Here is a 27960-nt window from a genome sequence, read left to right as displayed (position 1 = left end):
TCCCCAAGTGTGTTTTGATTTCCCGCATACCCAGATTTTTTGTGGGCTGAACTCTGGACCCAGACAGGGGCTGAGGGGGATCTCTGATCCATCCCGTGCTGAGTCCTTACAGCTGTGAGCATCCATCTGGGGTCAGCAAGTCTTTATTGATGTCTCTCTAACCAACAGAACCAGGATTAAGCATCTAAAATGTTTTCAATCAGTTTCACACTTTCTGAAATCTGAGCAACTTTATTGTTAACAATATGAACAACCAATAATTTGGTTTTTTCCCCCTCAGGCCCTTTCTAAGGGATGCAAATGGTTGGTTGGGTTTTGCAAGGAAATTTCACTGAAAATAACGTGGGCTATAAAATCCTTTGTGTGTGGGTTTTAAATAATCTTTAGATCTGCTTCATTTCAGAGGTAAGGAATTGCATTCTAAGAAATTCTCATTTTTTCCCTCTGTGATCCATCTCTCTTTGTTCCCCACACTGTTCTAACATTGCTAAGATAATGGTCTGTAATGCTTTTCCTAGAAATTCTGCTGTTACCGACTCAGATAATGGAGGGACGTGGATGAAAGCAGCTCTTCCATTGCCATAATACAGAGAAGTGTAGTAGGTGTAATCACAGATGTACCTGCAATATTAAGAACAAAACAAAACCAGGAACCTAAATTAAGGCTCAGTAAACCTTGATTAAATTTAAATATTCTAAGTAGCCAAACCAGATCTGGTTTATGAAATTATTAAGAACATATTTGCTTAGTGAATAAAGGAAATGCTGAAATAAACCAAGTTTGAGAAACAAATGTTGCTTATCTGATGGTTTGGTTTCTCAGTCATCCACCCACAAAGAACTTTAAATAAAAAAAAAATCACAAGACAGGCATTCTTGTGGGGTGGGAAAGGTAACACACCCTGCTGGAAGTTACAACCATGTAACAGTTTTTGTCTAAGTCATAAAATCTCCCTGTCTGAAAGGATTTTTCTGATCATTCCACCTTTTAAAATTCAGGTGCAAATCTTGAATTTAAGGGCCAATATTAGTTGATTTTTATTTAAAATAAAATTACTGGTTTGTTTTCCTTTCCAGTGAAGACTATCATAGTAGAAAATTGCTTCAGTGCTACTGGAACACATAATGAGATCACAAGCCTGGTTCTAACAGTACCTGTAATTGCTGTTCTCCAGTGTATCAATTTACATTTTGTATCCCTCCCAGTTGAGGAAAATAGATTAAAATCTGCTACTAGTCTGTATTGCTTTCAGACTCTCTTAATAGCTGAGGCTTACTGGAGTTGCTCATCACGGGGCGTGCCATGTCGGAACTTGTTTCTTTTGGAATTTACAAATTTATGGAAAAATATCTACTGGCTGTAGCTTTTCATGAAGGCTGCTTTACACAAAATTTAAAATCATCCCAGTTTCATACTTGTGCCCCTCTGAAGAATTTGCTTTGGAGTGGTTTTGGTTGGAGGAGAGCTCATGGCAAAGATTCTCCAGGGTTAGATGAGCAGATTGAGTTGTTTTTGTGAGCCCCTGATACGCGATGTTTACCTTCCTGCATCTCTGGAAAGGATGATATCAATCCCTTCCACTGAGACGTTTTTCCAGAGAGTCTTCATATTAATTGCAGATTCAATCTTTTCTGGGCCATCTAGCACGCAGCAGGCACCTTCTGGGTGAAAACCACAAGCATCCCTCTCCTGGTAGCCTTTGTTCTTCCCACACTGCTCCAGGATGATGAGCGCTGTGGTGGACGAAGCCAGCCCAACGTGAACTGTAAGCTGGTTTTTCCCACCAGAGTGAATAATAGGAAATTAAAAATGAAACCTGCTTTTTTAAAAACATGTGATGCAAAAGGTCCAAGCATTATGTGAATTACTGGCTTCAAGGTGGGGAGTCTTGCTCATGTCTAAAGAAAACTTTGATAAGGTATTTTAAATGAGAACCAAATTAGGCTGTAGTTTTTGTTGAGTCTAGTCAGGACTGCAGAGCAGCAGTACCTTTTTTGCAGTTTATGGTAGACATTTTCCTTTCCTTTGTTCAGCATCAGTTACCCTGTTTAACTGGCACAGGGTTAAGCCAGCATGCTAATTAGTGTGTGCTCTGAATTTCAGCTTGGAACCTTGATCACAGTTTCAATAGTCACTTTCTAGAGTTGTTTGATGTTTTGCAATACTCTCTTGGAGATTTTTTCATTGTATTCAGGGGAGGGGAGGAGATTGTTTAACTTCATCATTACCCACCAGTGGCTGAAGAGTTGTCCATATCTTGCAGACTTGCTCCTTTGCTTTTTGGTAAACCACTGGCAGCTGCATGATCTGGAGATCAATGTTTTCACCGAGGCCTCTCTTGGACAGCTCCTGTGTTTACAAAAAAGCCGCCAAAGACGTGAAGGAGCATTGGAATTCTGACTGATAAACAAACTGGGCTGATTCAACTGAGGAAACACGTGAAAGAGCCACACCTTAACCCATGGTTCCTGTCATTGGTCTGCAATGAGATTTGTTTTGTGGTTGCTCCCTCTCTTTTAACTGAAGAGACTAAAATGTGCTAAACAGTTTCCTAATGTCACATCTATCCGTGTGGAGCCATTGCTGTGTTTTCCAAGGAGATGCTCAGTCTCCAGTGGGTGGGAGGGGTTATTGCTTTGGGATTGGTGCCTGGGGAAACATGAGGCAGCATCTCTCAGAAAAGCTCCACCCTTGAAAGCATCTAAATAGGCTTTGCTGTAGGTAAGAGCTGTTTCTTTGAAAGGTCTGGTAGAAAAACTGCACTGCCAGGAGACAAAACCCAGGAGAATTCATCTTAAGCATGACTTTTCCACTCCAGGGGCACGAGATCTGCCAGCTTGACCAGGTTCAGGTAAACTGTGCTGAAGGTCACTGTCAACACAAGGAAGTCACATTTAGAATGAGTTTAATTTATTTTTTGGCCTAGAACGTTTCTCTAGTAAAAGGAAATGTTACTGAGATGCTACTTCTCTGTCAGTTATTACAGTTGAGTTTCCACACAGGACCAATTTTCCTGAAGAAAAAATTATGCCCAGAATTGAGGTGAATGGAACAAGAGCACCCTTCAAAGCAGCAGGTTGCCCAGGTGGTTGGAAGATGGTCTGAATAATAAATGTCACATAGAAGTGACTTGAAATGATTTTGTCAGTGGAACAGGGCTAACAAGCCTGGCCTAGGCCTCAGCAGAAGGTAAGCAGCTGCAGGGGCAGCGTGCAGAAGGAATTCATCTGAGGTGGGAAGCTTTGTCCCAGAAAAGTAGAATGGTGGTTGAAAATCCCTGTTCCATTTGAGTAAACCACTCCCAAAGGATGGTACAGGTTAAGTTTTTAAGGGGGCACAGGCAAAAGTGGAGGTGTCTGATTACCCCAGGAGACCTGTAACTATTCAGTGTCATCAAATTCTCAGGTTTTTGTTTCTCACTCAGGATACCCATGCGGATGAGGCCCACAGTTCTGGGAAATCTGCCCTTCACCACTCGCTTCCTATATAAACTGTTCCAATTTTCTTGTCAGCGGAAGCATTGATTAGCTGTGCTCAATAAACTATTTGACACAAGCAAGGAAACAATGCCTGCAGGGAAGTAAACACATTTGGAGAACAGTGCCAGCCTTTTTTCCTGTGGGCGCTGACAGTCTTTGAGAGCCCATTGCATCATCCCGCTGAAGAATGCTGTACTGTGCCTGAGCCTCCACACAAGAAAACCCCAGCTGGTTCACAATTAGCATTTGCTTTTCCAAAGCATTTTTAATGTTTACATTTAGTGAGAGTCCTTCTTTTAAACTATAAGGCTTAGAGGACTCCACTACCCCTAACTTTGGTGCAGAACATGGAGACCAAAAGGCAGCTGTAATGCTGCTCTCCGCTTGTGCTCTCTGGTTCGAGACATTCTGTTGTCACCAGTTGTCGTGGCAGAGACACACAGAAATACTTTGGTGCAGGACCAAACTGAAGCTGGCCAATAGCAAATGGCTGAGAATTTGTGTCAAAGGAAGATGGTTCTCTATGTCCTAAGCAATTTCAGCATGTTGTCAATAATGTGTGTTACTGTGTTGTCTAACAATCCCAGCCATGGGCTTACACCCCCTTACACCAGATGTGTAAACATGGAGCAAAATAAAAAAAGGCTGTTCCTTGTCTCAGCCTTAACCAGAACCAATTTTGCATTTCAGGTGGGAGACTGAAGATGGTTAGAGGAGGGTAACTGCACCTGGAAACTCACACTGGTGAGTGAATTCAGTAAACAAGTGCCTGTCTTTTGTAATTGAAACAGGAAAGGACATTTCAAAGGAGGAGAAGAGTTTTGGAGGATTGTTTTGTGGGAAAAGTGGTTTGAAAGAAGACATGAAGATTCTTTCTTGGGAAGTTCTTCTAGAAGGGAAAAGAAATCCAGCATTATCAGCTGCTGACCTTGAGCTGTTGTGAGTTGTGGTCATAGTCCCAGTCCACTGGTGTTCTGGTCCAAGAAGAAGTGATTTGCACAGCGCTGCTGTGCTCAGGTTGGTGCTGGAAACTCTGTATGTGGAAATAGCTTGAACTTCTAGAAAACTCTGGAAAACATAACTGATTTTGCCTGAGTTCTCACTGATTTGGGTTGCTGGCAAGGTTGTTGCATGTCTTTGTGAACTGCTTGTGCTGGTGCAGAAAGGAAACCAGGTTTCAGTTGGCCCAGCCAGACTGCAAGTACATTGCAAACAAAGGTGTTTTGTGTGGCTGGTTAGTGGGGTTTTGTTTATGTGTTTGGTTTGGGGTTTTGGTTGTTTTAAGTTGGGTTTTTTTTCTAATCCTGTAGATAACCTTCTTAAAACTTCAGGGATGTTAGAAAGTTCCAACACAGAAATGAAGGCACTAAATAGCAATGCCTTGGTTTCACAGATGATGAAACTAAAGCAGAAGGGGAGAGAGACAGATTAAATGACAGATTTCCAAAGACCACATGGTCAGTGGCAGGACGAAAAACTGTGCTGGGAGATCTGATCCTCATCTCCTGATAGCAGACATAGTTCCCAGAAGCAGTTGGAAATGTGACCTGTTCTTTGCACTAACAGTTTAATTACTATGAATGTTGTCACTCAGCTTGCATTTGTGCCCTATTAACTGGGGACTCTGACCTTGATGGTGGAGTGCCCTGAAAGGTCATTTTGCTGCCAAGCTGCAGACAGGACATTCTGCAAGAGGAGACACAGCAAAAAGGATGGACCAGCACAGCTGATCCCATCAGCAGCACCTTGTGGAGGAGCTTAAGGAAACAGTTGTGAGTAAGATCAAGTATTGCTCAGAGAAGGGCAGCCATGGTTCTTTGGCCAAGGATCCATTTCAAGAGCATGGAGAGTGAGGCTATGCTTTGGAATTAGGACACTGGAACTGTTAACTGTATTTTTACAGGATTTCAGAGGCTTTTGGTATGAGGACCCTTCTGGGATGTGAACTTCTAAGACTGTGTGTATCAGCATTACATCATCACTGAGGGTGCTATCCAGGCTTTTGAGAAGCACCTACTTCATTTTGGGGTAATAATTAGGGTAGTTCTGGGTAATGCTACAAAGGCATTAAGCCATATGACCAGTCATATTTAGTAGGTCTGTTCTGGCTGCTCAGCACGTTGCTGAGGATGAATCTGAGTGCACACTTGCGTGGTTCACAGCAAAGAGACTTGGCAGGAGGGTTTTATGTCACTCCAGTGATCTATGCAGGTACCCCAAGCCAAGACAGGATTACTTCCAGATGTAAATACTAAATTTTGCTATCTTTAATATATGTGCATAAGCTTCCTGAAGATCATAGGGCTACTCCCCTGAATGAGGCCAATGGAACAATACTACGAGATTGCTATTTAGTGTGGAGAAGCCTATCGAAATTCAAAGTGCTTCCAGATTTGCAGCAAATTTCTCTGAATTGCCTGAATTAACCACCTTTGCCAGGGAGTAGGAAACCAAAGCAGCATCCCCAATCTGAATACAAATTAATTCCACATAGAGGGTGCCACATCAAAGGGAAATGGATTTGTTCTCACCATGCACAAGGACTGACATCTGTTTTGCTGGGGAATGCTGTGGCCCTTGTTATGTAAGTCCCTGGCATGGCCAGCTCATGGCATTGTTACAGAAAACTCATCCCATCGGTGTGTCCTCACGAGGCTGTTTGCTTGCAGATAAAGAATATGCTCTATTTTCAGCCAGAAGAGAATGATCTTGCACCCAAAATTAGAACCAATAGGAATCGGGAAATAATGAGCCGTCAACTGACAAATATTTGTCGTTTAGGGCACATGTCAAGTTGGAGTTAAGATAATTTATGGGTCTCCTGTCATGACTGGGGTGTGGAAAGGTATCACAGAAGGATTTTTGTTTCTTGTTAGCCTACAGGGATAACACCCCTACTGACTTGGAAGGGGCAATAGATTTATTCTACCAAACACCAAGCTGCACTCAGCATTCTTCACCCAACAAAGCTAGAATAGAAAATATGTATGTTTTGGTGGAATTACTATAGCTTTGGTCTTTGGGAAAACATACTGGCTCTTTGTTTTTCAATCATCTTGGCTTGAGTGCACTTCATTTTCAAAGCAGATACTCAGTAGCTGTCACCAAAATTTGTACTATGGTTACAGTCCTGTAGAGCCATCACCTTTCTGTCATTACTAATACTTTCCAATAGCTGACTTTATAATTTCATTGTCCAAAAGCATTAAAAAATGTATGGACTTGTTTCAGTCTTCATAATAGAATACAGCCCCCTTGGTTTGTTTTACATGTCCTACTTTCTATTTTACCAATATTATCTGTCATTTCTTGTATATTTTGGACCAATGCTCCAATTTAATTTTATTACTTTGACTGTTTCCCCACTAGTTTCAGATTTCATTGTGTAACCTCCATTCTACCTTGGGATTGCTAAAAACTTATGTGGAAGATCCTCTCACAATAACTCTGTTCATAGGTAGCTTATGAGAGTAACTGAACTCCAGGAAAGGCTGCTGTCTGTGACAGGGAGAATGAATCAGCTGATGCTGAAAGCCAGGGATCCAAACCATGTCTTTGTATCCCCCAGCTAAATTTGTTCTGCTACACAGATTTAGGAAACAAGCAGGAATTTTCAAGACTGCATCTGAGATTTATTACTGCTGGTCAAGGTGTATGAAGGAAAAATCCCCTCTGAATGACCTTGTTTTCAATTTAACTGTAGAATTCACTGTCATTTGAAAGTGGAAGCCAAAGCTGAAATGTGAACTCACACTCAGAGCTGGCACAGTTTAGGTTCTGTGTTCCTGAAGCAGGCAGAGAACTCAATAGACTCCACTTGTGTGAGAAGCAAATCACCTCACACAGACAGGATAAAATGAACTGTGGTAGGAGAGATGATGGTTTACTGCAGGCAGACATCACACTGCAACACTGGGGCACATGCAATAGTTGTAGAAAAGGTACCATGAGTAAAAATAATTTTTTAAATGAAGAATAATATTTTAAAGTGCTTAAATGGCACCAAAAATAAAGCAAGTAAAATAATATTTCACTGCATTATCCTCTTTGTTCCATGTTGGGTGTCTGCTCCATGAGGCACAATTCTGTTTAATGAGTCATGAAAAGGGAATGGAAAGCCTAAAACCAGTTTGTGTTGGGATGTCTAAAAAATAAAATGCCTCCCTCCTTTTTTTTTATGCCTACCTTCACTGCTTCCCAGCTAGAATTAACCAGGTATTGTCTGAAGGGACCAAAACCTGGAAAAAAAGAAAGGAGGTTTTAACTTGTGCTTACTCTACAATTACAGATTAGGTGCTGATGTGTGCACACACATATTTGGTCTTTATCTTCCTATTTTTGGTTATGGAGGTTGAGTTTTTTAGATAGGATTTAGCTTTAGTAACACTTAAGGGAATAGTATTTTCAATTTGTGTATTCACTGATAAAAGAACTAATCCTGCAATCTTCATTCATGTCAAGCCTTTCTTATGAGAGAGCCTTAACTGGAGCTGGATAAATGTACCTCCAATAGGACAGATCATGTAAATGATAATTTTGGGGAAGGGTCATCATCCATAGAAATACCACTACTAAAAGTTATGGTATTAAATACTCCCGGGTCACAGTTAATGTATCATTCTTATTGTTAAAGCTCATGAAGATTAAGACATGCATATTTAATGAAAAAGTTTGAAAGAGTAAAATTTATTTAATCTGTGATTTATTTTAATAGCAAGTAATGAAAGCTTACAGTTTTCTGTCTGGGAAATTGTGCTTTTTTGTGATGCTGGGAAAAATGTCTTCACTTTTTCCCCCAGGAAAAGAGAGGAGAAAAGGGAAAAGAACACTTTGACTCCAAAGTATTACGTTCAGTTTTATGCATCTTTTATGTGAAAGGATTTTTTTTAATAAAAAGGGAAAAGACCTAATTTTGAGCAGATAGGCATTTTGTCATTAAAAAGTTTGAAGGAAAACTCCCACTATCTTTATTAATCTCAATTAATGTTCTCAATCCAGGGTGTTGCTAAGTCCTAGATACTGGGTGTCAGGAAAATGAGTTTTTGAAATGGTTTTAATGCTATAACTCTTAAATATTTAAAATCCTTAAATGGACAAGTAAATACTTGACAGCAGATGATTGCCATTTTGCACAGTGAAAGCTACTTGTATGTAGAGACAATTAAGCTAAATGCAGGCTTGTGACAGCTTAATTAGTGCTAGACTTTAAGCATTTCTTAATTTGTTAATATTTATTTCATAACTGCTCCATCTTTTCTCTTTAATGTTATGAAAAGGTTATATTTTTGACAATATTTTCTCCAGGTTAGTTTCTCCTGTGGTGAGAGAACAAAGAAAATGGTGCTCATTTCACATTTCCAGGAAACATAAAACCCCATTATCCCCACTCTGCTTTGAGATCAAAATTCAGGTGGCACCTGCTCCATTTTAGAGCTGTAGTTGTACAAGTTTTTGTACCTGTGTGTGCAGAATTCCAGAATTATAATAAAGTTATTAAGTAGCTCACAATGAAACACTTGTGTCAGGGGTGGCCCTAAGAAACTACTGCTTAGGATAAAATTGCTATGAAAAATAACTAAATGTATGAGAGTTTTACTGCAATACCTGCAGCAATGTGGAAAGGTAACTGGCTGAATGTTACTGGGCTCCACATAATAAACTGGGCTCCCTGCCAGCAGGTTTATATTCTAAGCAGGTGAAAATGTGACAGAGACATGCTGTGATAATCTCTGTAGTAGGTTAAAGATGCACGTGTGTCTTAACTAGTCTAAAGCTTTTTGACCAAGGAGATTTCTGGACATAAATGGTGATCTAAAGGGAGGAAAAAACTAACAGGGTGCTAAGAAGTGTTCCCAGCAAGGGTATGTGCCATAAATATCATAGGAGAGAACCAGACTGGCAGCCTTTTAGGAGGTTAACAAATACCTCTTGCCCTCTCCTGCACTCCCATCCAGCTCATCTGCAGTTATGGCTGGAGCAAGCCAGACTAGTTCTGCCCATCTTGCAGCTATTAAACAAAAAAAAAAAAAAAGAAAAAAAGAAAAAAAAAAAAGAAAAGTGTTTAATTGAAAACAGCAAGATGCAAATCTCTTTGATGTAGCTTCACCCTCGTTCCTATATCCTCAGATGACCTGCAGTGGAAAATTATCCAGCAACTCACATGTCAAGATATGTGTAATGATTGCCCTTAGATGAGCCAGTGGCAACAAGAGGAACAGTGAGCAGCAGCATTCCTTAGGAGCTTTAACCTTTTAAAGCTCAGCACTCTCTGAGCTGCTGCTTCTGCCTCTGTGATGCTGCACTACTTGGAGCCAACAAGAGAAACTCCAAATTTGGTCCCTTGTGCTGCATGTTCAGGCATGTTCCTTTGGTATATTTAAATGGGATGGTTTAGTTTAGCAGTGATGAGGCAGCATCTCCTGTTTAAAACTCCCTTACCTTGCCATGAAACTGAGCCCCTGAAAGTTGCCATGTGCTGCTCTAATTCTGGACACTGACTGTATGACATTGTGATGCAACCTGGTTTTCTTGCTTCAGAGCTTCTTTTGGGTAAGCTTTATCTAATAGTAGCCTGCACTGCCTTGAGCTATGTGGTTTGGATCAGAGAGAATGTCAACAAAGATTAAAACATGGAGAGAATGAACAACAAACCAAACTGGATTGCAGTAAAGAGGGCAGACTGCAGTCTGTTTCCTCTGACATGTATCTGATTTTTCTTAGGAAGGCACAGCAAGTTATTTTCCATTTGGAAATGTTAGTATGACCATTTGCTACTCTTTTTCCCTCCAGGAAACTGTTTATGACAAAGATCAAGCATGCGTGCATACCATCTCTGGCTCAAAGAATGAAATAAAAATCTTACCAGTCACCACCACAGTGTTGGAATTTGAATCCATGATATCTGTGCTCCAGAAGGTGGAATCTTCTTGTCTTTCAGTTCCAAGCAGTATCATAATTCAAGTATCTGTGGCAAACTTCATTTAGGGCACCTTTTTACTTCCAACTGTGATGAGTGTGGCTTCACATGACAGGGATGATTTGTGACTCATGTAACTTTTAAAGCAAAAATGATTACGTCTCTATTAAAGATAGAAGTCTGACTGACTGGAACTGCCCCAAACTCTTTCCTCTCCCAGGCATGGAGTATTTAGGAAGAAGAGGAAAAGCTTAAGAAATTTCCTGTAAAATATCCAGCAATATTTTTCATCACTTGTTTATGTGCAAGTAAACAGAAAATTAATTGAATCAGTTTGATTATATCTCTGTGGGTATTCTGTTTTTAGCAGTTGTGACTCACTTTAATGGTGAGGAATGACAACTACAAAAAATTATCTGTCCATTTCCACTGTTCTTGGACTTTTCCTTACTAATGTAAGCTCAGGGGTAACTTTACTGTTCCTCTTCACAGCACTTATCTGACTTACACTTTTCAAACCAAACACCAACAGGAAAATGTGTGTATTTCCTAACCCAAAACATTTACTCTGTAATACCCTTTAACAGGCAACATGTTAGAAAATCTCACTCCAACTTGCAAGGTCAGAAGAACTCTGGAAGCTGGGTTGTAGCTTGCTGAAACTGGTGAGTTTAATAGCTGGTCTGTCTTCATTAAAGTGGAGCCTGAGAGCCAATGGGGGGGGCCTGAAATCAAAACATATGCACATTGTCACTGCCCAAAACAAAAGCATATGCAAGTTCTCTTGGGAATTATAACTATGTGGGCAGAGGGTTTCACTGGGTCTTGTTTTGAGTAGGAAGTGTGTGTGTGTGTATATGTGTGTGTGTGTGTGTGTGTGAGAGAGAGAGAGAGGGAGGGGAGAAATAAGCTAAGAATAGAAAGCCACTATATTATCTCAAGAGAGCTGGTAATTGTGAGACCTTAGGGAAAAAAAAGAAAAATCCCTGAAGAAATCCCTTGGGTTGGGTGGTGGCTAAATGAGGTTTGGAGCCATGACCTGTGTCTGTCATTTAAATCATCCTGTGCTGAGACACAAAAAGATGTGTGGATTCTCTTTATTTAAAAGACTCTGAGTCCACCGTCCATTTCTTCCCCTAACACAACTTGCAGAATTAACTTTTGCTGGCTGCTGGGGCTTCTATTGGGGAAACAGAACAGCTTTAAATAAGGCAGAATCTGCCACTGGCAGCACTGAATTACTTTTAAAATCCTACAGTCCTTCATGCTCCTATGTCAAAGACTCTTATCCATGAATTTTTATGCTTGACCAGTCATTAAAACACTTCTTATTATTCTGAACAGGGCAATCACATACCAGTCTTCTCATAGTTATTTTTGATTTGTGCTGTTTTTTTTTTAAGAAAAAAAATCCAAATACAGGATGGTCTAATGAACAAAGAATTTGTAAGGAATAAGGCAAGATTTAAAGTCTTAATTAATTTCCAGAGTGAGAATTTCTATTTTCTTTGGGACATGAGAGCTGCTTTATACATATATATATATGAAGGGTATTGCTTGAATGCTGTAAAATATTAGGTATTTCATGAGATATTCTTCCAGAGGGGAGATGTAAGTCTATTAGTTTCATGCACTCTGTAACAACTGATATGATCTTTTTGGAATGTAGTACTAGTTTTTAAAGTTTTTACAGCTGGCAAAAGGGAGTAGAAAAGAAATACAGAGTAGCAAAGATTGATTCACTAAGCCTTTATGAAGAAGCTGATAGAAATTTGTACAGGGGGAGAAGTATTGTCTTGAATAGTTAAGTTAGTCCCTTTTCTTAAGCTGATGTTTGCTGAATTGGAAGTAAAGGTTCTGAGACCTGATTCTGATTCAGTGTTGGTGAATGCTTGTGCAAGTGTGGGAGGAATGCCAGTGGTTTAAGTAAACCGGAATTTGACAGAGACCACCGAAATTAAATTTTGCACTGATTTAATTGGTTGCTCATATTCCCAAGCTTTGTGTGCATGGTAGTATACTTGGAGGAATAATGCATTTATTGCAGCTGTGCCACACAGTTAAAAAAGAATTGAGAGATTTGAATTAGGCCTTACTCAGAAATGATTCAGAGATGAAATGAAACCTTTTCTTTCCCCTAACATTTCTTCAGTTGAAGTTGAAGCCACTCTTGAAGTTTTTGTTAAAGTATGATTGGAGCTTTAATATTAGCACTCCCATGGGTATCTGTGCCCAAAACAATGGATTTGAGGGTCACTGGATATTTGAGGTCAGTGCAAATTAATCTCCCCATCCATAATTAAGAACCCAAGCCCTTGCTATTTGAAGGCAAGTCACAGACACAGCTGACTCAGCTAAACACTGGTTGTTTTTCTTCTTGCTACACCCGGATGTGATTGGCACAGCACTCATCTTGAGGTAGAGAAGAAATGGAAGCAACTCAACTATGAAAATCCTGGTTATCACCTTGAATATTTTTCTGCACATTTGTCTGATACTTTCAAAAATTGTTTGAACTGCTGCTGAGTAAGAGAAAAATATATTTTCTGCAAATGTATTCTGACCACACTGCAGAGCTGGCAGCACACTGCTTAAGTAGCTTTTTAGTAGATGGCAAGAAGAACAGAATATGGCCCTTCATTTAGAAACAGCTCTTTAATTTTTATCTCTTTTATTATTACTTATATATATTTCTTTTATTTCTTGTTATTGGGCAGGCACTGACCAGTGTTTTAAACTTTGAAGTGGAAGTGTTTAATATATTTCAATTTTTATCTCAGCTATTCAACACTTAATGAGAGGAGGGAGAAATCAAGCTGTTATGCTATTTAACACTAAACTATAATGGGACTTTAAATAGAATTTTCAGGATCTAAAACTCCATATTTCTTTTCCATTCTAATAAAAATAAATGGTCCTCAGGAAAGACTGAGGCTGGTCTTTATGTAGATAGAAAGCAGTGTCACAGAAAGAGAGGACACAAACATTTCAGTGTAAAGCTCACTGTTCCTTGTGGAAAGAGGCCTCTTCTACAACAAAATCCATAGAAATGGTAAATTTAAAAATATATAATGGTAGTTTCACTCAGGGTTTTCTTGGCAGACACCTTCCACTATCCCAGGTGCTCCAAACCCCATCCAACCTGGCTTCCAAGGATGGGGCAGCCACTGATTCTCTGGGCAAGCTGTGCCAGGGTCTGGTTTTGGATAGAAATTGTCATGCATTTCATGTTGTTTGATTATTTATGTTAGTTCTTCAGCAATTGAATCCATTGGTATATACCTATTTTTATGGGGAAAATTGCAACTGAATATGAGTTGAATATAGCCAAGCTGCTGAGTGGCTGTTCTGGTCTTCTTGCAGTATTAGCAAAACTAATGGCTGTGTATGGACAGGTTTTTAAATTTAATTTTTTGTTTATAATAGGGAGAAAGGACTTAGCAGGGCACATGCAACCCAGTTATTTTCCCCTCATAAACCTTCTGCCTCATGCCACCCGCATTAACACAAAATGGCGCTAGGTTTATGGTTTGTTATTCCGTGCCTTTAAAGGAAACAATTTGAGATTTTTGTCGGAGTTTCTTGAGTTCAGATGCAGCGTGGGCCTGCCCTCTCCCAAGGCCGTGCCTTGATGGCGGGGGCTGAGGGCACTGCCCGAGCCTGAGGGCATTGCCCGAGCCTGAGGGCATTCCTGTGGGCATTGCCCGATCCCGTGGGCATTCCCTGAGCCTAAGGGCATTCCCTGTGCTTGTGGGCACTCTCGGAGCCTGTGGGCATTGCCCGAGCCCACAGCCAGCCTCTCCAGGCTCCCCTCGCCTCTCTGGCCACGGTCCCTGCTGCTCCCCGCCTTCCGCCCTCCTCTGTCCCCTCAGCCCCATCCCGGGCCCGGCCCGCCCCCAGGGCTGCCCGCGCCGCCCCGCAGGAAGTGATGGCGGCCGCGGCAGGAGGAAGAGCCGCCGCGGGTAAGAGGGGAGGAGGCGGCTCGGGGAGGCCACGGGCGGCCGAGACGCCGCGAAACGCTTGGGGCTGGCCAGGGAAGCTCTGCCCGGTCGCCTGCGGCCGTGCCCCGGTGGGGCCGGGCCCCTCACGGCCGCGCTCCCGGCAGCGCCCGGGGGAGGCGGACAGCCCGAGCCCTGCGCGCAGGGTCACCCACAGCAGGTGGTGCAGGGTTTATTTTCCCATTTCCCAGCGTCCAGGTGACTTTTCCAGGTGTTCGGCTGGTCCAAGCCTGCCCAGAGAGAGCCGGCCTGGTGGGTCCTGCCCGCTATGGCTCGGCAGGTGATGCTGGGGAGAGGATGATCCCCGAGCTCCTGTTTGCAGTGTGTGTTTGGGGTCTCAGCACAGGTGGATCAGATCCACCTGTAGATCAGTTGATCTCAAGTACTCAGCCATTAAGGAGCATTGGGAACACTGCATAAAAATACTCATTTTCAAAAGCACCATCGGCAGCTGTTTACCCAAACTGAGCAAAAACCAGGGTTTAACAAAAGCAGCAAGGTTTAACAGGGACAAAGGAGCAGTAAACACGTTGGTTCTTGACTACACAAAAATAGTTGGACTGTTTTGGTGCTGAGATGTAAAAGGCTTTGTATACTGCAAAGTAGTGTACAAAGTCTAGTATACAAATATATTACTTTATACATATACTATATAGTACCCTTCCTTTTAAAAGTATTCATTTGCTATTGATGAGGTGACTAGAACAAGAAGCACATGGACATAGAGGATGAACTTCTTTGTGAAAAAGCCACTCTCCCCTCATCTCCTTTCAGCAGGAGTTGATTTGCTGGTATTTCTAGTGGATGAAGAGCTGCTCTGCCCAGCAGAACTCAGCCCTTCAGTACCTGGTGGATTTACAGTGCTTTGAAATGAGCAGACATCGTGTCAGTTCCCAAATGGCCAAGCTCCCAGTGCTTGGTAAGGAACGCGATTTTAGTATAGGTGGATCTTCTGTACACGTTCCACCATGGATTTCCAGAGGAGTCTGGCATGTGCAATGTTCTGGGTTTGTGTTTGGCTAGGAGGACTTCCAACAATCTCTGTTCATGCACTTGTTTGGATAAGGGCCCATTGCATCACCTCAGTTAGCTTTTGCACTGCTTTCCCTCCTGCTCTGTTTTTATACTCTTCTTTCTTAATTTGTCACGCTAGCAGGTAAATGGAGAGAAAGTGAATTTATCTTCTGAAACACATTTTAAGTTGCTGCCATTTATCTAAAGCACCTACTTCATCCCCTTCAGTAAAATAATGATGTTGTTCATTAGTTCCTCTAGCTTCTCATGGCTAAATGCACTGCAGTCAGATTGCTCTATTTTTCCCCTCCTATCAACCACTTATGGAAGTCAAACATTTGTAATAATGCTGTTTTTTTGGGGGAGTGAGGAAAGATTCTCAGTTCTACTAATTTTCTTAAATAAAATATCTCTAGATGAATAGAACTTGGGTTTTCCAAGGAAGCATTGTAGTGTTGGGCAATTTGATTAATGTCTACATTTTTCCCTTTTCCATCACCTTCAGACTGAATGTTTAGAATAGTTGTTCTTCCATCCCCTTCCTTTTTGGGACAGCTGATGTTGTTTTTAGGTGTTGTCTGAGTTTTAGTGTGGTTGTGTAATTGCATAGATTATCTTTAAAATAATTATGGAGCAGTTGTCAATAAGCAAGTTGAATATGCAGTACACTTTAAGAGCACATAGAGTCAGCCATTAGCTCTTGTGCAAATATTGCTTTTCAGTTCATGTTGTGCTGTTATTGAGATGCTACAACTCGGTCTTGATTGCTGTTTCTGTAACTGTTTTTCACAGGGAAAGAATGTTTACACTTCCAGGTTTCTAAGCCCCTTTACAGGTCCCAGGCAAACCTCGCTGTTGAGAAGCAGGCCAGCTGTTGACCTAGAACTTGAGGTACCTGTTTTAAATTCAGCCTTCTTGCAAATTCATTTTGATTACAGAACACCTTGAAAGGCAGATTTGTATGTGTTAACCACCTAACAGAAACAGTGAGCAACCACGTATATGCAGCTCTGGAGCCTGAGAAATAGTGGATGAGAAACCTGTATGTCTAGTTTGGCAATTGCATTAATGAAGCCTTAAATTTCCATCTGTCTCTCTAGGAAGATGGAAATCTCCCTGCCCTCCATGAAATCCATGTTAAGCAGTTTATAGGAAGGAGGTCAACAGCCTGGAAGGTGGAAACACAAAATTCAGGTAGTACATAGGCACTGTCAGGAATGTGGTCTCTGCAACTAAAAAAGCTTCTCAGAGCTCTAAGGTGAGACTGATTAACAGCCAGACTCCTACAGTGGAACTAAAATCTCATGTATGGAACAGGTAGAATTTTACTCAGACTGTGTGTACATAAGAGGTAAGGGCTGCCATAACATTGCCACAGCTAAGGCAAGTTGTTGAAACCTTGCTGTCTTTAACATAAATATGTAGCTACGGTCTAGAAAGAAAAGAAATCAGGGAACAAAATCCCAAATCCTTCCCTCAAAGGAAAATTACAGCCCAAACCCAGCAAACAAACCAGAGTCCCTTTCCATTGCAGCATTTCAGTGCACACACTCCTTCCCTTGAGGGAAAGTTTGGGAAAACAAACAGCACAGGAGAAAGTCTGGCCGGTTTCAATTTGCAAGTGGGAGGTGTGCAGGCATTATGGCTGCGGGTGCGTTATGGGAACCTACGTGATGAGGCTGGTATGTGTTTGCCACATTGTGTAAAGGTTGCATACTGAGAGACTTCCAAACGCCTCGCCTGGCAATTCCCAGCTCTGGCGTGTTGTCTTTGCAGAATGATTGGCAGACCCTCAGGTTGCACATATCTCTGAAGGAAACTGTGTCCTGCTCGGTTACCCAGAGGTCTGTGGATGCTTAAAAATGCTGTGTTTGTAACCTTTGAAACTGCTGTCTGGTGGCTGGGCTTTATAGTATTACTGACAACAGATGGCAAATGGCTCCGCTGATGTAATTCTTGCTGGTGTTTCATTCCTGTGAAGTTGCACAGTTTCAAAATCTCAGAAAGTGCCTCCATATTTTTCCTGCATAATGATTTCAAGCCAAACTAAATAAAAACATTTTCTATTATTCAGATTCCAGTGGTGTCATGTGACACTGTGGTAACGATTGCCTTGCAGCAGTTTCAGATAAATGCACGTTTGGTAGCAATTTTAAGGCCTGTGTCCTTTAAGTAATGCTTATTAGGATGTAACAGATGCCGTTTAGAAACATTATGCCTTTTAATAGGCTCTGCTTTTAGCCTACATGTTCCCATTCCAGGCAGACTGTGGATAAGGCAGGCTGGGAGGTATGCTGTCGTTTATGCAAAGCCTAAGTCAATTTTCTGCTCTGAAGTCGAGCCATGTGTTTTTCCTTGTTTCTTCCATTCTGGTCATAGCTGCCTTGCTGTGTTTTTCCCCCTAGTCATATCTTTGGCTGATTGTCAAGCAATTGCAATCAAAACCTTTTGCATTTTTAACCACCAGCAGTGGTTTCTTTTGTCCTTACAGAAGAGCCTGTGTAAACTGAATTTGAACACACTGAGCCTCACTATCAAGAGCACAGCAAGCACAGAGTTAGCCCTCTGTTGCCAGCCTATCTTTCCTTCTCTGCTTTTTCCTCCTCCCAAAAGGAGAAAAAGGGAAAAGCAGAGCCATGCTGATTTTGGAGCACCTTCAAAGACATGTAGAATAGCTGACACAATGGCACAGAGAAACAAGAGTGATGTTTACATATTTCCTCCGCTACTGGCAGCTGTTTATTAAAGCAAGTTCTGAGACAGCCTTGTGATAGTTGATGCAGGTGATGTATTAATTTGCAGCCATGTAATAAATTTAGCAAAGTCGAAATTAGTGGGGGAAGGGATTTTGGTTTTTGTTTCTTTCCTTCTCTCCCCCCCCCCCCACCCCAAATTAATTGTTTTATTTTGAAATTATTCTGGCTGTGCAAATTGGTCCTTGCAAGTAATTTGGAGAAAGGCTGCTAGGCATTCCTAGGCAGACTTATGCTCTCTGCTGGTGGGAGCAGTAGGCCTGTCAGATGTAAAGTATTTGCAGTCAAATTATGTGGCATTTGAAGCTGGTATCTCTGAAAATCCAGACAGTTGTCTCACATTTTATTGCTACATTTTTGCTTGGGGAGTATTGTCCTTTCTGATTGCAAAGCAGGGCTTTCAGGTACTCCTGGTGTGCCACTTTCTGCTGTGGTTTGTATGAGGTGATGTTAAGGGCTGTGTGTGGCATGGCTTTAGGTTTCTCACACTTCCTTTGGATGATGGTAGTAAAGGGGAAATGTATTTGATGTGGTACCTGAATCCTAGCCCTGGTGCCTGTGTGTGTTTCAGTAATAACTTTTAATTATTCAAACACAGCCATTTTCTGAAAGTGTCCTGTCAGTCTGCCTGACTTCTCCCTGTGGGATGAATTCATCTCCCTGCTAGACCATTTGTCAAATTTAGTTGTCATTTCCTGCCATTTCACCATTCTGTGTTCATCACAATGGGAGTCATTGTTTTCCTCCTTTTCCTCAAGTTACAGGAGGACTTTGGAGCAATGCATCCTCCTTTCTACCTTCCATCTTTGTAGAGGATCGAATCGCCACTGTCTGCATTTGCATTTGTGCTTCATAAAAGATCTGCTGTTCACAGAATCTTTCCTGCCATTTTCCTTCAAATCAGCCTCTTTCCAGTTGTTCTGGAGAGCTTGTGTATTTTATTTTGTTTAGGGAATAGGCAAATAATTAAGTTGACAAATTCTTGCCATTTGAGTATTTGCTTCCATATGCAAGAAAAGACAAGTTTGATGCCAGAGAAGCTTTGGCTGCCCCATCCCTGGAAAACTCCAAAGCCAATTTGGACCAGGCTTGGAGCAGCCTGGGATAGTGGAAAGTGTCCCTGCCCATGGCAGGGAATTGATGATCTTTAAGGTCCCTTCCCACCTGAATAATTTTATAATTCCAAAGTCCATACCTCTGCCTTCAGTAATCAAAGTTAGACTTTTCCAGGAACAGTTCTGCCCATTTCTTGATTGTATGAAAACCAGTATTTATTAAGAACTTGATGCTGATGTTCACAAATTCAGAGGTATTAGCAGCAGTCACCCTGAATTATTAGAATTTTCTTTGGAAAACCTGATGTGAACATGAACCTCAAAGCCTGAATTAATGGCAGTCCTGAATCTCCCTTTTCTCTAGCACTGCATTTTCCCCTGAATTATTCTGTAAGCTGCCTCTTTCTGTTTTACATCTAAGCTCTGTGAAAAACAAAGTTAAATGTGCAGAAGTATGAATTCTGATATGTCATAGCTATAGCTGGTAGCACTTCCATGGTTTAACAGTACGCTGCACTTTTTATTTGTGAAGTCTGTTTCTGGGCTGTAATACCTCAGCTTTTTTCAATTACATTGGGTTAAAACTTTGTGCTAAACGTGCCAGTCCAGATGTGCATTGTGTGTGTAATAGGACAGGGGTAGCCTGTTTACACAGATGTATTTTAGTTTATTTGTACTATGAGTTGGATGTGGATTTATATTTGTGAGTGTAACACTGCTAAAGAGCCATCTGAGAAGAAACAGATATAGTTGGAACCTATTTGCTGGAACTTTGATTATGGGACTTATGCAGGCTAGAGTGGAGGAAATACCCCTTCAGTATGCAGTCACCATTACATGATTCCCCTCAATATGCACTTGCTTTTCTAGCCTTCAAAACATTTTAATTAATGTGGTTTCAGCTAAGTATTTTTATTTAAAAAGCTAAATAATTAAATCAATTATTTAATTTCCTCGTCTATTTTTTTCCATTTCAAAAATTGTGGATTACCTTAAGTTTTGGGAAATGAAAAACACGTGTTTTATAGACCTGGTAATAGAAGGTTTGGAAGGCCTTCAGAGCTTATGGAAGAGTGTGAAAGTTGAAGGTGTTTTCCTTTTTCTCATCTATGTTCAGCTAAAAGTATGTATATACCTAAAGCTTTATTCTTCTCTTTTCTGAAATCAGTAGTGAAAATGTGTTTGTGGGAATGGCATGGCTAGTGGGATAGCAGCCTGTGTTTGCAGTGCCTGGGATTTGGTTTGCCCTCCATTTGAGTGACAAAATTTGTAGTAATGACACATATAACTAAACTCATCTATTTAATCAAACAGGTTTCTTGATTGAGAGTGGGATTGGGATTATTTTTTCCCCTCTGCCTTAAATTATTAATTCCACAGTTGAAGATTGTTTACAGACAGACTTTTATTTAGTTTTATCTCCTGAAGCCCTTCTGGCCGTTTGAGTTGTGATAGAATAGTAAGTGATAAACGAATGGAAGTTTGGGATTGAAACGTACAACCCTGAAACCTACATGGTGAATATTCCAAGAGTTCTTGTTCTCTTGGAAATGGGGGAAAGCAGAGCAGTGGGAAGGACACTGTTTTCATGGATGATGTGCAGCACGTGGTGCAGAGCTGCCTTGCTGTGCTGGACAGATACCACAGCACTGCTTTCACCCGCTGGCTCAGCTGCCACCACACGCTGTTATGATCCTGCAGTTTCACTTCCACCAGAATTTGGGTTTTTGGCATGTATTTGCTCAGTTAAATTCAGGATGTGGGAGTCAGGTTCTGCGTGTACTCCCGGGAGCGTGCCAGAGACCTCTTCCTTCCTTTGAAAGGTTAAACAAATATGGTTGTCTAACGATAACCACATGCCTGGAGCTGTTCAGGCTCGTGGGGAGGGAAGGAGAAGAGTTGATGTGAAGCCCCTGCTGCTCATCACAGCGCTCCTGCTCCTGTGAGAGGGTGAGAGACGGCACTTCAGTCACGTGTGTATGGTTCAGAAGGGCAAAAAAAAGTAGTTATTCAATCCTGGACACTGTCCTGGGTGTGCTTCTGTAGTGTGGCTGTGGCAGTCCATGGAGAACTGAGAACAATTTATGTTATGTGACTTCTTGGTATTTTACATAGTGGCTTCAGAGGCACTGATAAGGAAAACATCACACCCTTTGAAGTGGTAGATAAGAAACACTTAACTGATAAGGAACCAGTCAGAAGATGCAGTGATTTGTTAGGGGCCACAAAAACACACCTGTGTTAAGAATAAATCTTAGGACTTCTGGTCTCAGTTGCATGGTTTAATTCCAACACTCCCTTCTAAATATTGACCTGATATACTGTCATTTTGTTTTGGTGCATGTGTGTCTCATATTGCAAAGTGGTTTTTGAAATAAAAATAAAAAAAAGGAAAATACTTGGATAAAACCCCTCAGAACATCATCAGAAACACTTAAAACCTGCTGAAGTTGTTTTTTTGGTTTTCTCTTTCTTTTTTTCTCCCCTCTTTTGTTATTGTGAAATGTATTGGCATGAAAATAAAGCCAATAAACAAAGTCAGTGCTGCTATTGCAAGCATAGAAATGGCAAAACTGAATTAAAAAATAATGAAACTTGAAATTTAGAAATGTTAAGTTCATTTTATCTCACTTGTTCCTACACCACTAGAAATCTGACTGAGGTATTTTTCATATTTTTACATGTAAAATTATTCACAAATTTGCCCAAATGTACAAAATCCAGATACAAGTCCTGTGGTGACTGATGGCTCTTCTGTAAACATACAGCTCTTAATGGATGCATGTAGTATCCTTCTCTGTGTTTGTAGAACATGAAAAAGTAGTTGTAGGATAAATGATTAATTCACTTCAGACATAACACTTTTCATGCTTCATCTACGGTGAGGTTGATGTATTTTGCTTTACAATCTGGCTGCATCCTAAATGCCCTTACTCTGAAATGGGCATTTCAACAAGTCTGACTTTCCTGGAAGGACCAGCAATACCTCAGTGCATCTTAATCAAGCCAGTGCTGTGTCTAGTCTGGAAAAAAACTGCATCACCAACTTTGGTGGCTTGAGGGAATAGTATTAATTACCTACAAGGAATAGAAGATTCTTAACAATTAAAGCAAATGCCCCCAATCCCTGGAAGTGTCCAAGGCCAGGTTGGACAGGGCTTAGTGGAAGGTGTCCCTGCCCATGGCAGGGGGCTGGAATGAGATGATCTTTGCAGTCACTTTCCACCCAAACCATTCTGTGGTTCTAGGAAATATCTCTTGTTTAGTAAATTGTGTATTGGCTTCATGGTCAAGAATAAAACCAGATACTTCAAAGTATGTGATTAGATGGAAGGATGTCCTTTACCTTTGGACATTACAACAGTCTGTAGTTTCACTTCTGGAATTTCACATACGACTGCATGCACCATGTGTTTTCTGTTGTGTTGAGAATAAATTCTTCTGCCCATGGAAAAATATTTCCTGCTAACTTTAACTGGTAGAATGAAATCTTCCTGAATCTGTAGTGATGGGGGTCTGTCTCTAATCCATAAAAATTAATTCTACATTAGGGTAGAATATTGTCTCCCATTTTGTGATTGCATTTATGTACCTGATGCAGAACATGTGTGTGCTGGTGAGATATATCTGGATTCCCACATATTGATCTTTTTGGGTCCTAAGCAAAGTAAAATTTGTCTGACTTTTACCTTTCAAGGAGGATATTTATCCACTTGATGAAACCCCCATGAAATTCAGTTCTCTCTTCTGGAGGAGACAAAGGGTAGAATAGCAGTGGGAGTAGAAAAAGCTGAATTTAGGGGTCTGGACTGAAGCAGGGGCCTTGGTTTATTCCTTTATGGCAGAGTTGTACGACATTTTAGGCTGAGGTTTTAGAGGGTAGAATCTCCTAAAGATGACTGAGTTGTATGGGCAGTGCCTGCTGATATTTATAGCTGGTTTTAGCTGAAGCTTTTCACTTCAAAAAATCAGATTCTTGTGCAAATTGATGACAGATCACCAGAGTGAGAGGAGATGTACTTGCACATCCTCGCTTGAGAATGTGGCCCAGACTGCTCCATGGAAACAAAAGAGAGAAGCAGATGCGCTGCTAGTTTTTGCTTTAAAATCTCTTCTGCACGCCTGAAATGGAAATGTGCTCGTTGGGTTTCTCATTTATTTGCCTCTAGATAATTTTTCCCTGTGGAATTGCAAAGCTTCCACGTCCTTTGCCCTGAAAGCAGGTGCCCTGCAGAAGACAAAGGCTGGTACCTGTCTGTCACCCCCTCCCTGTCATTGCTGCTGCACCATCCACCTCCAGGATGCCTTGACCTTGTTGAGCAGCTTTGGCTGTTTAAGATGTCAGTCCCAACGTCAGGAATCTTTCTGGTGCAGGAGGCCTCTCATTCTAAATTTACTCTCCTGCTTTGTGGTCCCTCCTCCCCTTGGGTAACCCTTTGTGCACAGAGCCCCTCGCAGGAGCTGCTGGCAAGGCCCTGGCAGGCTGGCTGCCATGTGCTCTTTTGTTGCTGCTAGGTAAGATGAAATTCAAATAAAATCCTGAAGTTCCGAGTAGGTCAACAGGCTGTCCTTGGAACGTTGTAATTTTGGTATCCCAAGATGTTGATTGGGCCTCAGACTGAAGTACTCCTGAGAGAACAGCACTGCTTTTATTCTAAAGCAAAGTTATTTTGCATTTGTTTTAGCAACCTTTATAACACCCTGCTAGCCAGCAATAATTATTGCTTTAGTTGAATGCCTAGTAACAATAGTTATGGACAGACTTTGAGGGTTTTTTCTTGTGCCTCTATACAAAAGAAATGCAAAAGGGACATATACAGCAATGTAAATGTTATTTTGTCACTTTATACTGGGGAAAAAATGGGAAACACATTAGTTAACATAAAAAGAAATTCAGGTGACACTTCTGTTCCATATTGTTCCTAAAACAGCCTCAGTCTCTCTCTCCCACCTACAGTTTTCTTCTTCACAAGAAATTTTTTGGTTCCGTTTGGATAGGAACACGTGCTCCTAGCTCACTTGGGCCTTTCCAGTGTATTGCACAAGAAAGACAAGTTCGCTGGAAATCTAAAAGCATTTTTTAAAGGAAGAGATTACTTCTGTGCAAAGCTGTATTGATGGAAAGTTGATCAGAAGTTTCTTCTAATGCTTCATTATTTAATCTGTGACCTTATTTTGTCCTTTGAGTGGTCCTTGTTACCTTAGAGTACAAGCACATTATGTAGCAGAAAGTCAATTGCTTTGTTCAGTGAGGAGAGAACTCAGCTGTGCTGTTAGGTTGCATTGGCTGCACTGTGGCAGGAGGGAGCCTTGTAAGCAGCACCTCATGAACTGTATTTATTAGCACAGCAAATATTTTTCTTTGTGCTAAACTCAAGTCTTACATGCTGCTCTTTTGTAAAGGATTAATTTACTAGTAAATTTGCTTTTGTGAATTACCAAAGTTTTGAATAATAATCTTTAATTTCTCTCCTGACATAAGTTCTTTGCTCAATGGTGTTTAAGTTCTGCCTGGGATTTTATAATGTGACTTGACTTGCCAGTGCTGCAATGCTCTTTTCTCTCCCATTTTGTCACGTACAAACATGCTAGAAACCCATCTACAGAGCAGCTTCTCTTCAGCATTCTGAGAACACAGCTCTGCTGCCAAGCCTCAGGATGGAAGCTGGTTGCCTGCAAAGGGCAGGAAAATAGTGTTTAAAGCATTTTAAGCATTTAAAAATTCTTATTCTTTTGCTGAGGAATCAGATACTGATCACTGCTGGAGGGAGAGTGGAGGAACCATGGGTGAATAGTCTGAGCTGGTACTACAAATCCCATGCTCCTGCTTTTATGTGGCAAGGTATCACTTTCAGTATGGTACCTATATGATTCTTAGTTTGTTAATCTTAGTATAGATGGGTCTTGCATTGGTCCTTTTAAGATTTCTTGTCTCAGCCATTTACTATCAGTGCAGTTATTTCACATTTAATTTACCGAGGGAGGTGCCATGTGAGACCAAACTATCATTAAAAAAGGATGGGATTCAGACCTAAGATACCAACAACAGCTCTGGGTAGAAGATTTGATCCTCACATGGGCTTACAAGAGTTACAGGTGCAGCTTGTTGATTGAAAGCCCCTTGAATTGAAGCTATTTTATTCCTGTGATAGAACAGTGGCTGGACACTATTTGGTTTACTAACACATCTCCTGTCATGTTCTTTTTCTTGAGCTGGTGATGAGCCACCAGAAAGTCTGGTTTGTTAGATCAGAAGGAGGTTATTGCTCCTTCAGGAACACCAAGTTGGACTTTGCATTTAGGTTACAGGCATCATATATATATAATTTTTGTTTGCATGCAATTAACAAATACCCTCCAGCATTGAGTCACATGGATTCAAAGTTATGTTGCATAAAAGATGATGTTACTATTTTGGAAAGACTTGTGTAGGTAAATTTTTTACATGATTTCATTGTTGTGAAAGTGCCCAACTGATGTTAGTCAAAGAGGAGGAGGAAAAAGTTAATGACAAAGAACAGATCTTAGACTGACCCAAAAAGGGGCAGTTTTCCAAGAAAGAATGGGAGCTTTGGAATTCTTTCCCTGTTATATTTTTGGACAGTGCTAAACTCAGGCTGTGTTTTGAAGAATTTATTTTTTTAAAGCTCTTCCAGCTTTAAAGCAATTTTCTTACACCTAGAGAAATTTGAGAGTGTGCTTGTTGAATTCAAAGGAGACAAATGTGAATTGATGCTGTCATGGTTCTGCTTTGTAAAGTTGCATGTCAAGAGGTAAATAACATACAGAAAATAACATACAGGCAGGTTTTTACCAGCCTTACTATTTTAGACTAGGCTTATACAAAAGGCCTTAATGAGATCATTAAGGGCCCAGCCACACCAAGCAGCTGCTGGGGAAAGGGAGGTTTTAAGACTTAAGTTTTCTATTTAATATAAAAAGTAAAAATATCTTGTGTTTTATTTTAATCCCAGGTCGACTTTACTTGGTTGATACAATAACAGGAGATCCAGAGGTTCTGCAAGCAGATGCTGAAACATACTATGAAAAACTCTTGAAGAAGTCACTGTCCACTCCTGATGTTATTTCCATCCCTGGAAGAGGAGAGGTAGTAGGCTGATGTTTCTCATGCTGCAAGTTAGATACTTGCAGATTAGTTTGTTGGTTGTGCTCATATATGCAAATAGGGGTAAACTGCTATGGCTGGATTGCAGAAAAATTCAGTAAATCCTGCATTATTTCAAATAATTTGCATGCTGTAAATGAGAGATAAGTTTAAACTCCAAGTCTGAGTGTTGAAGAGAGTTTGAAGTATTCTGGTGAACTTTGCATCTTGACCTGCCTCCTGACAGGACTGAATCAAAAGCGAATTTTATAGAGATTTATACCACAGTGCTGCTCTGTATTCTGCCTCTGCTGTGCAGTTTACACAGGCATTGTGATACAGTCGATCTTTTGTTTCCATTCTTTCCAGTACTTATATTGGTAATGTTGAGTGTGGATTTTCCCAAAGGAATTCTGTTCCTAAGACACCTGGGTAGAATAGAGATGACTGAACAGGCCTATTAAATATTTTTACTGCAGTCAACCTATGAAACCTTCAATTCTGGCATTTTGTAGATCATAAATGGTTTGCTGAGGTACCTGTTATTGTGCTATCAAAGCAGAAATTGGATTAGTTAAAATGAATGTTTGGAATACAGTAGCTTTTCTGCAATTTAGGCAAATAATATGCAGTAGTTTCCAGAAAAATGCTGTTCCAGGTGGGATCAGCTTCGGCTTTGAGCTGGGAATGTAACGGGGTTTAAATACTCTTTTAATGCCCTCTAGTGGAGCCTGTGGGCCCAAATACAGAGTGAACATGCAAAGATCCCCCAGTTTAGGGCTTCTGTGTCCTTACCTTCCATGCCTGCTTGTACTTTCAGAGGTTCATTTGCTGTTCCAGTAGGAGGAAGAAGAGGTTAAAATTCCAGGCAGTGCTCTGTGTATTTCTGCAGAAGCCACACACACTGAGATCAGTTAAAGGTGGACTTCTGGCTTTTGATTCACAACTGTCTCGATTTTGTGGCTTGTCACCAGCCCTTAAACATATCACATGACTGATTTGAGTCTCATAGCAACACATTTCTCTTTGCATTCATTTAATTCAGCTCTAATCTAATCTGCAGTCAGCCAGTCAAGGGCATAAGTAATGGTAGTGTTCTTGCTGTATTGTCTTTTTCCTTATAGTCTATAATAAATAGCTCAGTGAATGTTGATGTTTTGTAATCTAAAATAATTCAAATGTAATAAGGCAAAACTCCCATTCCCAGTGAACATCCCAGCTAACAAACTCTATTATGGACCGAGAACCTGAGGGATGAGGGCTTTGGTGTTTGAATAATGGCTGCATTACCAAACATTTTTTTCCCTTCTGCATCTGAATTAAAGCAGGTTTGAAGTGGCAGGACTGGCAGCAGTGAATAATTATTTAGCAGGAGTTAAGTGGCTGTCAGCCCCTTTGCTGGGGTCACAGAACTTCTTTTTGGTATGGCTTGGTCAAGCATTCAGGACGCAAATAGCAAGGATTACTGCAGGTCAGGATGAGAGCCCCACAGCTTGGCAGCAGCCACACACAAAGCTGTGCTTGGCTCATGCTGCTCTTGTTAACACCTGTGAAAGTGCACATTAGCTTATCAAACAAAATAACAATCATGGCAGTATTGGAAGTAGTCCTGGCCTCTTCATTATGGAAATGCTCCCAG

The 27960-nt window shown here is 41.0% G+C and overlaps 2 protein-coding genes across 2 annotated transcripts in view; one reads left to right on the top strand and one right to left on the bottom strand.

Annotated features, from left to right (window-relative positions):
* Nucleotides 1-176: 176 nt before the first annotated feature.
* PGPEP1L (pyroglutamyl-peptidase I like) lies at nt 177-27279 on the bottom strand. Its single transcript, XM_036389329.1, has 6 exons — nt 27117-27279; nt 10343-11121; nt 7666-7718; nt 2234-2350; nt 1542-1771; nt 177-621 (listed from the first exon to the last, which is right to left on the bottom strand). The coding sequence occupies exons 2-6, from the start codon at nt 10431-10433 to the stop codon at nt 432-434; spliced, it is 681 nt and encodes a 226-aa protein (XP_036245222.1). The 5' UTR covers nt 10434-11121; nt 27117-27279; the 3' UTR covers nt 177-431.
* Nucleotides 14304-27960, top strand: part of FAM169BP (Protein FAM169B) — a 39034-nt gene continuing 25377 nt past the window's right edge. The window contains exons 1-2 of the mRNA XM_036389328.1: nt 14304-14358; nt 26191-26324. Coding sequence (XP_036245221.1) covers nt 14325-14358; nt 26191-26324 — 168 coding nt within the window. The 5' untranslated portion in view covers nt 14304-14324. The remainder of the gene's footprint in view (nt 14359-26190; nt 26325-27960) is intronic.

The sequence above is a fragment of the Molothrus ater genome, chromosome 13 (genome assembly GCF_012460135.2).
Source record: "Molothrus ater isolate BHLD 08-10-18 breed brown headed cowbird chromosome 13, BPBGC_Mater_1.1, whole genome shotgun sequence".
Lineage (NCBI taxonomy): Eukaryota > Metazoa > Chordata > Aves > Passeriformes > Icteridae > Molothrus > Molothrus ater.
The sequence above is the reverse complement of the archived record's forward strand: the minus strand, read 5'-3'. Positions and strand labels throughout refer to the sequence as shown.